The 13,426-nt window shown below is 40.9% G+C and overlaps 2 protein-coding genes across 4 annotated transcripts; one reads left to right on the forward strand and one right to left on the reverse strand.

Moving 5' to 3' along the window:
- Positions 1-294: 294 nt before the first annotated feature.
- On the forward strand, positions 295-8,951 carry zdhhc2 (zinc finger DHHC-type palmitoyltransferase 2). 2 transcript variants are annotated; one of them, XM_058063760.1, is made up of 14 exons: positions 295-727; positions 2,918-2,944; positions 3,526-3,620; positions 4,194-4,314; positions 5,170-5,239; positions 5,343-5,375; positions 5,733-5,853; positions 5,941-5,979; positions 6,506-6,638; positions 6,825-6,951; positions 7,303-7,395; positions 7,525-7,640; positions 7,718-7,767; positions 7,846-8,951. In XM_058063760.1, exons 1-13 carry the CDS (start codon positions 601-603, stop codon positions 7,756-7,758), a joined length of 1,143 nt encoding a protein of 380 aa, XP_057919743.1. In that variant the 5' UTR covers positions 295-600; the 3' UTR covers positions 7,759-7,767; positions 7,846-8,951. The 2 variants fall into 2 exon arrangements, with proteins under 2 accessions (XP_057919743.1, XP_057919744.1); XM_058063761.1 differs by lacking the exon at positions 5,941-5,979 and having other exon boundaries at positions 303-727; positions 7,846-8,947.
- cnot7 (CCR4-NOT transcription complex, subunit 7) lies at positions 8,407-13,408 on the reverse strand. Of its 2 annotated transcripts, none has more exons than XM_058063763.1 (7): positions 13,211-13,408; positions 12,588-12,694; positions 12,319-12,512; positions 11,954-12,115; positions 10,947-11,091; positions 10,537-10,647; positions 8,407-9,921 (listed from the first exon to the last, which is right to left on the reverse strand). In XM_058063763.1, the coding sequence occupies exons 2-7, from the start codon at positions 12,588-12,590 to the stop codon at positions 9,790-9,792; spliced, it is 747 nt and encodes a 248-aa protein (XP_057919746.1). In that variant the 5' UTR covers positions 12,591-12,694; positions 13,211-13,408; the 3' UTR covers positions 8,407-9,789. The 2 variants fall into 2 exon arrangements, with proteins under 2 accessions (XP_057919746.1, XP_057919745.1); XM_058063762.1 differs by having other exon boundaries at positions 12,588-12,711.
- Positions 13,409-13,426: the final 18 nt, after the last annotated feature.

Raw genomic sequence — 13,426 nt, forward strand, 5'->3', positions numbered from 1 at the left:
CCTGTGCACCCTGCACAAAAAGCTTTGAATTAATCCTCAGTATGTTATTGCACAAAAAGGTGTATTATCACCCCTGCAAGAAACACTCATCCGTTCATTTCCTGCTCTGCCAATCCTTGTAGTACACCTTTCAACCGCTTGGTGGCTGTAGAAGACATTGCTTATAAACAAGCGTTGCAAGCCATACAAAGTTTCCCCAAACGTGCTCACCCTCGAGAATGTTTACATTTCGTGTTCCTTCCTGTGTGAATGCCACGGAAGCCACAGCTGACGTGAAGCGCGCGTCCACGGGGCGGCTGCCAGTCACATGAACCCAGTGAACCCACATGGTTGAAAAAAAATGTGCCAGCTTTGCAGCATCCAGCGGCCGTCATGGCAACCAGCGGGGGTGAGGGGTGGGGTGGCCGTCGGAGGCGGAGCCACCGGTGTGTTGTAGTGTGTAGCGTGTGAGCATGCCGCTGCATCACATGGCGAAGGGCTCGATGCATTGAGATGAGAGACGATGCATTCATAGTCCTCGGGGAGACACCGAGACGCGCGTGCACACACATAGGCGAGTAAACACGTGAACGCGCACCGGCTATGATCCGCTCCTAGACTATGGCACCGTCAGGCTCGCGTAATGTCAAATGGGGCTGCAAGAGAGTTTGCTACTGGATCCCCGTCCTGTTCATCGCCCTCATAGTGGCTTGGTCGTACTACGCCTATGTTGTGCAGCTTTGTTTGGGTAAGACAACACATGTCTGGCCGTGCAGGGGTGTCTGACTGTGCGTGTGTGGGGTGCATGTGTCTGAGGGGAGTTTTCTCGTTGGATGTTGTACAAATGATGCATGCAGATGAGTGTCATATTTTGGATGCAGTGTGTGAAGAGTGTCACCATTGATGTCCAGTCACCATTTTGACATGCACTCCTCCTTTAAGCTTTATATGCTTTATTTTATGCAGTTGTGGGATGGCTACTTCATACACTATAGCGGTGATTCCCAAGCCAAGGCACATATTTCACATGAGAAAATCTCACACACCACAAAAGGATTTATTTTATCATATGAATGGCAACAGGTGGATCAATGTGGCCATATGGGAAATCACAAATTATCATACCTGTTTAATATTTAGTATTTTGAGGAAAATTCTTGTACATCCCCGATTTGAGACAAAGCTACAGTCTACTTACTACAGACTGTGTAACATATAGCTTAAAAATAGGGTTGGGTGATAGCAATGTCACAATATTTTTGGGATGTATCACAATAAAATTAAAATTCAGTGGAGTCTTGTATAAAAATCTTCATCGAACATTGTAAAACATTCCTTACATTAAACACAACATGGTGAAAATATACTCATCGAGGCTTTGTTGCTCACAAACACAACCACTTAGCGTGCTAAACTAAGCTAACCCCTGCTAGCTTCCATTCACAGTCTGTGAGAGGAGATTCAGACAATCTGTTTAGATCGGAAGGTCTGCCGAGTAAATACTACAAAATAAATAAATAATAAATAAATACTACTTTCATGGCCATTTTTGATGATGAAATAATGTTGCCACAGCAAAACACAAAAAAAATTAGTTTCACATGAAAATGACTATTTTTCTATAAACAGCATGAACTATTTACAATTTTCACTTTTGCAACTGAATCATGTGTTAAAATTTCCCTTCAATGCGAAACCTCCTTTGCACAACACAGCTAAAAGCCTTTTCACTTCCTGGTTGCTGCAGCGCGCTCTTTTACGAGGCAAAGATGCATGCCGAGGTCTTATAAAATGCACATCTGCCACCTTGTGACCATTTTTTGACTTAAACTGCACCAAATGTGCTCTCTTCTGTTGTGGAGTTGCATCATCACCTCTTTGTGTCTCACGTACTGTAAATACACCTTTGGTAGTGAATGAGTTCATGTGCTGTGGCACAATGTTTGGGAATCACTGCACGATAGTGTCAAGATTTACTGCATCTGAACTCCCAAACAAGAGAATCATCACTGAAAAATGAATATTACACTCAAAACACCAAATTAGTGACTGCAGAACAAACAGTTGTGACCCAAACAGAACCTCTGAGTGTCCTGGAATGAACTCAACTTCTAAAAGTGACTTGCAATAAACACCGTTCGCTAGCCACAATGGGGTTCTTTAAACATGGTCTAAATCTAAAAGATAAGTATTTTGCATCCAGTGGAATAATTGTCGGCGCGGTGATGGATTCGAGTCACATGGGGCAGCATGATGAGAACAAGAAGACGGTTGCTAAATCATGTGCTCTGCAGACACACACAGCGACAGTTGTGTGGAAGTAGCGTCAGCTGACACTCTCTTTCAGCGGCTCAGTTAATCCCATTGTCGGGTTTATATAATTCACCTCGAGCAATCTGAGGTTGACCCACTTTCTTTTAAAGCAACCAACATCTGCCTTTCAACACTTGGACCATTTCTTTGCAGAAGGTGGAAATTGTTGAAATTGATGACAAAGCTATTTCACATTTTTACGATGTACACTCCAGGTAAAACATTATGCAAAACCCCAATTTGTTCAGTTATTTATTGAAATTCCAAGTCGATCAAGTCCGGTGAATAGCTTTAAATCCTACAAAGGTGAAAAGTGGTGAAATGCAAGAGGTTTAAAAAGCATAAAGACATAAACATGTAAAAATAGTGGGTTTTCTAACAGCGGTATATGTATGCTGCACATTTTTCCTGTGTTATCACATATGGTGACCAATAATCCATGCTTAGTGAATGTGCGGGGATTCACTGTTTACAGTGTGTGGAGCAATTACGTGTGTGTGTGTGTGTGTGTATTACATGACAAATATGCTCAAGCAAACCACCAGCATCAGATTGAAGTTAACATATACGTGCAAAAGCAGGACTGTGATCACAAATACGTGTGTTTGTCTTTTTCCTTTTGCAGTGTCAATTGAAAGCACATGGGAAAAGGGTAAGTGTTTCATAACACTGTCTGAAATCAAGAAGAATTATTTAATCTCTAAGCGTCAGATGTTGAATTGATTCCAGTCGGGACACGTCTTTGTAGACACAACTCATACCAAAACATTTCTAGCAGTCTGTCTCATCTGCGTCCTGACATATTTTTCATGACTTCGCTCATATATTTAATCGGGAACACTTCTCTACCTGGGCGTTTTATCATTTCATCATTGATAGTTTTAGCATGATTTCTTTTGATTTGAAAGGAACTTACTCTATAATAAAGTCCTGTTTGGACTTGGGAAGCTCTTTATTTCATAGAGGATGATTTTATGTGGGTGAATTGAGAATTTATGTTCCCATACTTTGATAGCTTAGAACTGTTTTTAATGTTGTTTAGACCAGTGATTCCCAATTCGCTCTGCTGCACCGCATTAACTCGTCATCTTTTTTAGTCAGAGTCTCAGAAAGTGTCGTATACAGTAATAGTTTGCTATTTCAATAAATGTCAATAAGGCATTAAAAAAAGTTACCCCTTTCAAAATTCACTTGCAACCACAATGTTGACAGATGCTTGCCTGGTCTTTTCAGGCTTATACTTACTGGTATACCACGTCATCTTCATCATGTTTATCTGGGCTTATGGGCAAACTATCTTCACCAAGCCCATGAACCCGCTGAGGGAGGTGAGTGAGACAACAACACTGCTTTATTGACAACGTGAGCTGAAGCATTGTGGGAAGTGCAGAGGTAGGTTGTCGTGATTGAGTGCTGCATTTGGACTATCCATCCATCCATCCATCTCCTTCTGCTTCTCCGATGTCAGGTCGCGGGGGCAGCAACCTAAGCTAAGTACCTTCTATAGCAGAAGTAGTCTACAATGCAGCAATTCAGCTCTGCAACAGTAAGGACACACGACACAAACATATTGAGGATATCTACAAAGTGAAGCTCATCTCCAAACAAAGGTTGCTGGTTCAATTCTCCGTCCTCCTGTGACCATGTTTAAGAATCCTTGATAAACATATTGCTCCTGCTCCTGATGTAAGATAGAACATTTCTACACAAGTGAAAGTCCAAAGACAAACGTAAAAGAAAGGGCATATTCCTGACTGCCTGCTGGGCTGAAACACATCCCTGCATTTCCCTACCAATGCCAGACTACACAACACTTGCAACAAATGTACAGAGAGAAACAAACAAGCACTGACAAGTGACAGATTGTGTTTTGTATTTCCTTTGCGTCTTGTTTTACAAAGTTTCACCTGTCTTACTCGGACAAAGAGCTGCTGGAGCGTGAAGACAGAGGAGAGTCTCAGCAGGAGATCCTGAGGAGAATAGCCAAGGAGCTGCCCATCTACACTCGTACTAACTCTGGAGGTATTCATTCCACCCCCACTGCCTTCTTCGTTCATCGGTCAATTGTGAGTGTGTGTTTTGTGCCTTGTCAGGGTGTAGTCGTCTTTCACTCAAAGTCACCTGGGATAGATTCTAGCTTCACATCGACCCTGACCAATAAGCAGTAGAAAAGATGGAAAAAAAAATAAACATTTAGGTGGCTCTGCTTTGGTAAAAAAAATATATTTTGACACAAACCAACAGAAGGTTTTCAACCCAAAAGTCTACCTCCCCCACAGTGCAACCAAAAACAACACATTGTAGAACACATGCATGTATCGGAATAAATGCTAATATATGGATACGCAAAACAATACGATTTGATACAAATTCATAAACCGAAAGACATGCTGGGTAACTTACATGCCTTGCAGTTTCAAAATTTCTCTGAAATAGTATTGTTTTGCATATATATTGCTGTGTAAGCATCTACTGCGATACCCCCATAGTCAGTGTGGTACAGTTACAATGTGTCTTCTACATGTTGTACATCTACATTGATTGCATTGATTGCATTGAGTAAGGTGGGCATTTGGGTTGATAAGCGAGTGGGTAAGAGTGTAAATCACGCTGATTCACTGCATATACCGTGCAGAAATCATCCTCAAGCAATACAATTAATTAAAAAACTGTGAAGAATTCAAAGGACTCAATCATAACTGTTTCAGAAACCAATAAAAATTGGCAAACTTTATATAGTCAATCCCGACCACTTGACATTTCATCCAAAAACTGCACTTTCAAGATTACGAGACATGTTTCTTTCTACACAATGACTTCAAATCTTTGCAGGCCGCTGCAGACGTTGCTGTGATTAAACTGTACGTGTCTCCTTAGCAATCCGTTTCTGTGACCGCTGCCAGCTGCTGAAGCCTGATCGATGTCACCATTGTTCAGTTTGCGATAAGTATGACTCTCGCTCTGCATGTAGCATGCCTACAGAGAAAAGAGCTCATGATGTCCTGACTGAAGATCCAATAACACTGACATCTGATCCTGATTTGTTACAGATGCATCCTGAAGATGGATCACCACTGTCCCTGGTATGTACCGTGGAAAAAAACCCCACACTAAATTCCATACATTTATTTAAAGGGGACCTATTATGCTAATTTTATGGTCTTTTGGAAGTCTTCTCCTCTGTGACATCACAAAGGGTCAGTCTTACCACGCCTTTTGAAACCGAGCGTTTTGAGCCAGCCCAGACTTCTTTCAGGACTCACTTCTAAATACACAAACATCATTATCTGAAACTTTGGCATCGTTTAACAGTAGAATACAACATTTTAACTACATTTATGAAGTGGAAAAAGCACAATAGGTCCCCTTTAATAATTAATAAGTAAACATGTCACTCATGTGATAGTTTTACTTCCTGCTGTCCCATCTTATTCTCCCAGGGTAAACAACTGTGTGGGATTCTCCAACTACAAGTCGTTCATGCTGTTTTTGTCATATTCGCTCCTCTACTGCCTTTTTATAACTGCAACAGACCTTAAATACTTCATTAAGTTTTGGATGGTAAGTACAGATCTCAATAAAATATACATTTACAGAGCATAATATCATCAAGAATTCAGTTTTTCTACTGTACATTTTTTCCACAAGGCTGGAGGTAAAGCCCATTTCCGTCTGAAAGAATACCTGGTAACAATTTAGCCATTTAATCAAACTTAGTTAGCGTAGTATTGTAGCGCTCACACCTAATAGACAACATGCAGCAACTACGTGTCTGCACTGACCTGAATATGAGACTTTGAGTTAGAACTAGTTGGAGCCAGCGCTGTAACCAAATCTTTATAATTGTGTGATCATTGACTACGTCTCCGATGGCAACACAGTACTAAGAACCAAGAAGGCCAAAGAGAAGAAATAGTCTTTATAGTATATTTTTCCTTTGAGACGAGTCTGAAAAAGACACACTTGGCGAGATGCAGTCGTGACACAAAAAGGTGCCTCAAAGGTTAGAATGTGCTATTTCCGATAAATGCGATTAACAAAGATTTCATTGCAATCCATCAGGTTTTTATTTAAAAACAATGAGTCTTTTTGTGGGTAAAATAATGTATCTGTCTTATATTCAGGTCAATGGGATAGTCCACGCTTGACCAGAGGCTGGCATCCATTCTGTCGTTACGCATTTTTGTGTTTGTACCGCTTGATTCTCCCACAGAACGGCTTTCCAGACACGCAGGCCAAGTTCCACATCCTGTTCCTCTTCTTCTCAGCCTCTATGTTCTCCGTCAGCCTCGCTTCACTTTTCATCTATCACTGCTGGCTCGTCTGCAAGAACAGGTCCACTCTTGGTAGGAGTTGTCGGAATTATCTTTGTCTGTCTTCAGTTTGTAGTGTCATCGCAAGACAAAAGGCTCAGAAGTGTCAGCAGATTATAGACGCTCCCGAGGAGGAGAAGTCACACATGATGTTCCCATTCAGCTGCAACCATGTGTTATATAAAACTAAAACATCATCCTTTGTGACTGTGCTATCAGAGGCTGTTCGTGCTCCAGTTTTTCGTCACGGCACAGATAAGAACGGATTCAGCCTTGGCTCCAGTAAGAACTTCCGTCAAGTGTTTGGCGATGAAGCCAAATACTGGCCCTTTCCTGTTTTCTCCAGGTACGGTCTTTGGATCCGTTGGTGAGGGCATTAAAAAGACTCAAAAATACTAATTATAGGTCATATTCAACTACAATTTATGATTTCAGCTAGCATGTATAGTACGGTTCATTGTAAACAACACTAGTGTAAGTAATAGGCATACATTTCTGTGAAGTAGCCAATTATTATATGTTTTAAGGCAGTAAAACCCCTCACCATACACTAGGCATTAACATTTTCTCACATAATCTTAAACAATCTAAAAGTTAAAATATCGTTTGAATATTTAGATCAATCTACAATGTTTTGTTTTAAGTGACTCATCTGTGTTCCGCGTTTTACTTTTTCTTTCTCATGCAAACTCTTCAGTTTAGGGGATGGTTGCTCGTTCCCAACATGCCTGGTGAATACGGACCCTGAGCAGCCATCCTCACCCGCTGGCCACATCCCTACAAACAGGAGGTACTGCAGTATTTCTTATTTCAAATATTGAACAAGCACATTAATCATACAAGACAGCAAAACCTCTCACCATCTGGAGTATGGTTTCACATTAGAAGATTTAAAAAGTATGCACATTTGTGCCTCCAGTACAGCAGAAGGGCGCCACTTCCCATCCAAGCCAATGAGGGAGAGTCAAAGCCGACTTCTCAGCAGCACCTCCTCCTGGACTGAAAGTGACATTGCAGCAGATGTAGACAAGAATGGTAAAACAGTTCTTTCTGCACTAAAATATTTTTAGCTGATTGTTTTTTTTTTATTCCACCTGTGTGTGTTTTTGTAGGAACTAAAAACCCGGTGATGACGATAGAAAATGAGGCATAGCCAAGGAAGGTTTGTTGGAATTGTGTGTGCTAAATAAGGATATGGTAAAAATGTATGTCATGGTTATTTGTTATGATCACTTAACAGGTCAGTGCTGCTGCTTGCTCAGTGGAATGTGTCCTGGTGATGTCATCACTGGTATTTCACTGACATCTAAACACTGAAAAGTATTCAGCATCAAGCCCTGCTGTTTGTGGACTTTAAGTGTGTGATCATCCTCGACTAACAACCCAGAGGATGCAATGCAAGAGTTGTGTAGTTGTTTATCTGTAGTGTAACCATATGTCCGTGAAGGGCTCGTTGCAATATGCCTCATACGAGTATATTTAAGTATGTTTTTTTTTTTGGTGTGAAATCTCTGGTGAGGCACTCATGCTGTACTCTCTCTGGCTACTTCCTAGTGCAGGTCCAGTTTCTTATTAGTCATGTAATTTGAAGAATGTTTCAAAAAGGCCTCACTGTTACAGTCAAGCTATATTTTTCTATGCGTGTGTATGAGTCAAGATGCAATATAGTGTCTCGCAATAATAAAAACAAAAGTGCTTGTTTGTCATTGCATTGCTCTCAGTGCTGCACGTTACAATAATAAACTTTGACCTTTCAGACATAAGTGAAATTATACTTCTCAATACAAAAGCATTTCCCTTTTATTTACAAAACAATCTAAAACAACTGTTGTATTTCTTATTCTTTTTCTCCTTTACAGTGTCAAGGATGTGCTGCAAAAATGGGGAAAAAACCCACACACATTTCAGCCATCAACATGACACTGAACTTGAATAATATCTATATTTCAGCACACGCAAATAATATTCAAACGACTCTGCATTTGTTAAAAACCTTTGGAATATGCGGTTCGTCTATGCAGCATGTTAGAGCGGAAATGCAAAACAAATACAAAACAATCTCATCCAAAGGCCAATGCATGAACAAAAATGAGAGACTTGTTAAAATGCAACACCATTTTTTTCCAGGGAGAAAGTGTTATTTTCTTTTATTACAACACTAAAACTCTGCAAAAGCAACTTCAATTAAAACTAAATGAATGAAAATGGTGTCACAACATTGTATTCGGCATGTCTGACACCACCATGTGCGATATGAGAGTCAGTGATTGTATTTATGTGCATCCAACATCCAATCTCAGCATTGTATGCTTAGATATTAAAGGTTTGGGGCAGACACTAGGCGGCATCCCTCTCACTCAGCGGCGTCAACAGTGCAGCATTTTGGCACCAGAAGAAGTTTCCTGTTGTAAGACTGGAACCTTCTTCAGATGCCTAAACACCATTCACTAAGCACATCCCCAAACCTACAGGGCCACTCGGTGACAGGCATGCTCGTCTCGTGTCACAGACACACGGGGCATTTAGGTGCAAAGAACAAAAAAACAAGTAGAGCAGAGAATTGCAAAGAACCACAGCGGCTGTGTGCACGTGAACACACCCACTAATCCCTTTCTCATTTTGAGGCAATATGGTAACGTGCAGTATCTTAGTGGCATCTTTTAGTATCAGATAACCAGCAGAATAAATTATAACTTAAAAAGAATGCATTTCGTCTTAAGGCTGAGTGTGGTGGCAAAAAGTAATGGTAACATTAAATAAACATGGTGGGTTCACAATGTAAAATGGGGACATGGAGAAGGCAACAAAGAGACATCAGATACATTTTCAGCTTTCCATATAAAATCAGGTTAGAGCTTTAAAGTGCAAAAAAATTCTACAGAACATTTCAGGAAAACTAAAATCCCATTGTTTTTCAAGCATGTTAAATTGAACGGAACCAATCAGATGTCTGTGCTGCTTTACCGGAGTAAAAGGTTAAACTCACACAAGTGCAACTGTGTCCTGCGTGAGGACAACTGTGGTACTTTTCACTACTGACAATCATACTTAATTGTCTTAAGATGAACAGAGCCGATGACAAACAGCTAAATGAAGCGCTTCCTCCATTATCATTATCATCATCATCATCATCCGGTTGTCCAAGCTTAGCGTCTGTGCCACACAGGATGGTGCGAGTTTGATGTCACGACTGCTGCTTGTTGGCTTCTTCTTCATAAGCATTCCCTGTTCCGTTCTGGACATAGGCGGAGCCAGAACCAAGGCCGTACAGGTGGCCACAGTACTTAGCATCATCGATATGATCCTCAAAGAACATCTGGTGGAGACATGATGGAGAAGACCATGCACAAATAAATACACACATTGGACACATTCACTACACAAACTCTATTGCAAATTCATTTTGGAAATTCATATTGGAAATCTATTGTTGTGTTTGATGCTTAAAGTGACATAGAAGTCAAAGTATTATATTTTAAGAGGGGATTTTCAGTGCAATATGTAATGAAAGTTTTTATTAAAAAAGGGCCATACTGTATGTCATAACTGTATTACATGTGACTATAGGGGTGTTATTTAATGTCTAGAAGGCTCTAATAACGCTATGAACCATATTTAGAAGGTCGTAAGCAGGTTTTCTATGCGCTAACTACGAAAATATGCAATTTATAAATAAATAATCTTACTCAGTTCAATTATTAGTTGGGTCTGGAACCAATTAACCGAAAAAATTAGGTTAAAAAAATTATTGCGGTAAACCTGACTGTGAATTTTCGCAATGTAGTATTCAATATAGATTATTTATATTATTTGTATATATATATATTTAATATAGAATATCAATTTGAATAATTAAACAGCTGCAGGCCGCAAATGGCCTTGAGTCCACACTTTGGACACCCCTGCATTCCCATTACAGTAAGGAGCCTACCTCTCTCATCTTGAAGAAAGCCATGCCTGTGAGTAAAGAGTCCGAGCCCGCCTGATGCTGTGGTCCGATCCTCTCGAGCTCCAGTTGTTCGGCAACTTCCTGCAGCCCACCCTGAAGACAATCATACATACCATACGTGTCAGTCTGTCACCATCCCATCCATTTTCACACACTTTGATGACATGAGATAACGCTGCACATTTCTAATGACACAAACCAAAAAGTTCCATTTTACACATCTACACAAAGAGTCAGAGTTTTAGAAAATCTCCACTCAGGGGTCATTTACCCACAATCCAACTCCGCAGGTACACAGCAGTCCTGTGGGAAACGCTGCATCTACACGATGGCAAAGGCAGAGCCCCCCCAAAATATGTCAAGATGTGTTGAATAATTGGCAATAATCCTACCTTCAGGTTTTTGCAGCTCTTCATGAGGTACTTGACATCATAAATGACAGGAAAATACAAGTGAAGAATCTCAAAGAAATCAACCTCCTCCTCAGGCAGTTTGGCGTTGGACAGAAGCTTGATCAGGTATCCAAAGTCATAGCCGCTGAAAAACAGTCCACCCCATGTCACCAAGGAAGAGTGAACACAATTATGGTACGTCCCATCAACTTTCACATGCAGAATTCCAAGTTGTTGAATAATCAACATGCTGGTTAACATTTAAGGACTTTATAATTATGTCTTGCTTTCCATGTTATACTGAAGTAGGGCAACTGTTGCTGATAGTGAATGCTGGCAAAGTGTACTTATTGTCAAATGTTTACATTAGGGATCAGCCAGTGACTTGCAATTCTCTACAAAACCGCTAGGGGCAGTGGCCAAAAATCTGTCCGGGAATGGCCCCTAGGACAAATTTTGGACACCCCTGACCTAACTACCATATTGTCCCACATGAAATAATTCCTGTTTTGAGCTTCAAACGTTGCGGCTTCACTCTTATCACATTTTTCTGTTCTGTGGTTGAATACAGCATGTGTGTGTAATGTGTGCAGAGTGGGTGGTGCTTATTTGTATAACAACATTTTGGACATATGAGATTTAATTAAAATAGTACAGCATAAATAATGCTACCAAGATCAAATATAAATCATGGCAACAACTGGATACACAGGTTAATTTTGCACATTCTGCCTTCTAGTGGAAGAGCACTGAATTATAATGTCTGTCACTATATGCCGTTGGCATAAATAAAACAAATTATTATGTGAAGTAAATAACCAACTATGTGAAATTGGAAAATTTCCCGCGGCACGAGTGTGTAGTGAGAGATGATCAGGTGTGCCAAGGGAAATGATCACACATGATCATCACTTGACTAAAATTAGTCATCTCTGGCAGTATGGTTTATTTTCAATAAAACATCACGGCACACAAAATGGATTAAAAGATTCCGAGTGAATGAATACCTGTGAAAAGACAGCCATTTGACCCCATCGCACAGCACCACTCCTGAGGTCATCAGCAGCTCCGCAAAGTATACCACTTCGATACCTTCATCCTCCAGCTTCTTGAACTGAATCCCTGAAGTTGTCAGGAGCTCAATAGAGTCCTGTGCGTACATATCCTCTCTATGTAAAAGATGGGGAAAGTGAAGATTGGTTAGAGATTATACACTCTACATTTTGGTGCACTTTAGCTCACAACTGCTTGCCGCTTTATCGCTCAGTCTATTTATGTGCTAATGTGACACAAGTTGGATAGTAATTATTTAGCTATAAGGGTGTATTTCAATGCCATTCTAAGAGCGAGAGAGACAGGAAAGGTGTCTTACGTTAGGTTAAACCTAAAATTGAACTGCCAAGTTGATGTTCCCGGAGGGTATTCCCCTTGTTCGTTCATAAAGGTGAGGCCCAGCTGGATGATCTTGAGCAAATCCACGTTACAGCGCATCAACTGGTACTGATAATCAGCATTGCTTCGGAATTCCCCAATGGGTCTGGCTACCACGCCTGGAAACTCTGTGTCCTGTCAAGAACAAACCAAAGTCAATTGTCATGTTTCCCCTGGCATTGTCCATACGCCCTGCTGAGCATCACTCACCATGGCGATGTAGTTGTACTTCCGAATGACATGTCTTATTCTCTTCAGCTCTTCCTCCAGGTTGTTGGCCCAAACCTCACATATTCTTTGGCTGTGATCCACGGTAGCTGCGGGCATAGTGCCACTTAAACATGCAAACATACATACATAGTTAAAACAGGGAGCTCATAATTAAAGGACTAGGAATGCTTATAGGGAGGTGCCAAGGAACATGATGCCTGGATATGTCATCAAACTGTTGACGTTACATTAGCTGTAAGAAACTCATAATAAATAGTGAGTATTAGTGAGGTTGGTGCTTGTTGACTAGGATTCATAAGTTAAGCAAACATCAGCTGGCTGTTGTTAACATTAGCTTGCAGGAGCACTTTGGGCTAGCTAGCGGCTAGCAGGTCGCACTGTACAAAACCTCTGCTAACATGTGGAAGACAGCTGGCTCTCAGGTGAGTGTTTTTTGCACCTTTCTTCTTCCCAGCTGTCTCACAGGTTGGAATAAGAGTCTGCTGCTTCGACGCCACAAGTCAAGTAACAAGCAGACACACACACACACACACACATACACATACACTATCCCTCTCACACATACTCGGGTACTTGGACAGTGCAATGCTTCGGTAACTTACCCTTCACCAAAACCGCGCGCTTTGTGTGTGTTGTGTGTTTCAAGCGTGTACTGTCTTAACCTCTTAAATTCAGCTTGGTTGCCACGCCACGGATTTTTCCCGCTAACTTTTTTAATAATCTACAATTCAACATTGAAGCGATGTCAACCTGCGGTTGCCATCATAGCTAGCCTACAACGTGACGTCATTACGCACACCCTTACGTCAAGTGCGCAC

Source organism: Doryrhamphus excisus, chromosome 23, assembly GCF_030265055.1.
Source record: "Doryrhamphus excisus isolate RoL2022-K1 chromosome 23, RoL_Dexc_1.0, whole genome shotgun sequence".
NCBI classification, from domain to species: domain Eukaryota; kingdom Metazoa; phylum Chordata; class Actinopteri; order Syngnathiformes; family Syngnathidae; genus Doryrhamphus; species Doryrhamphus excisus.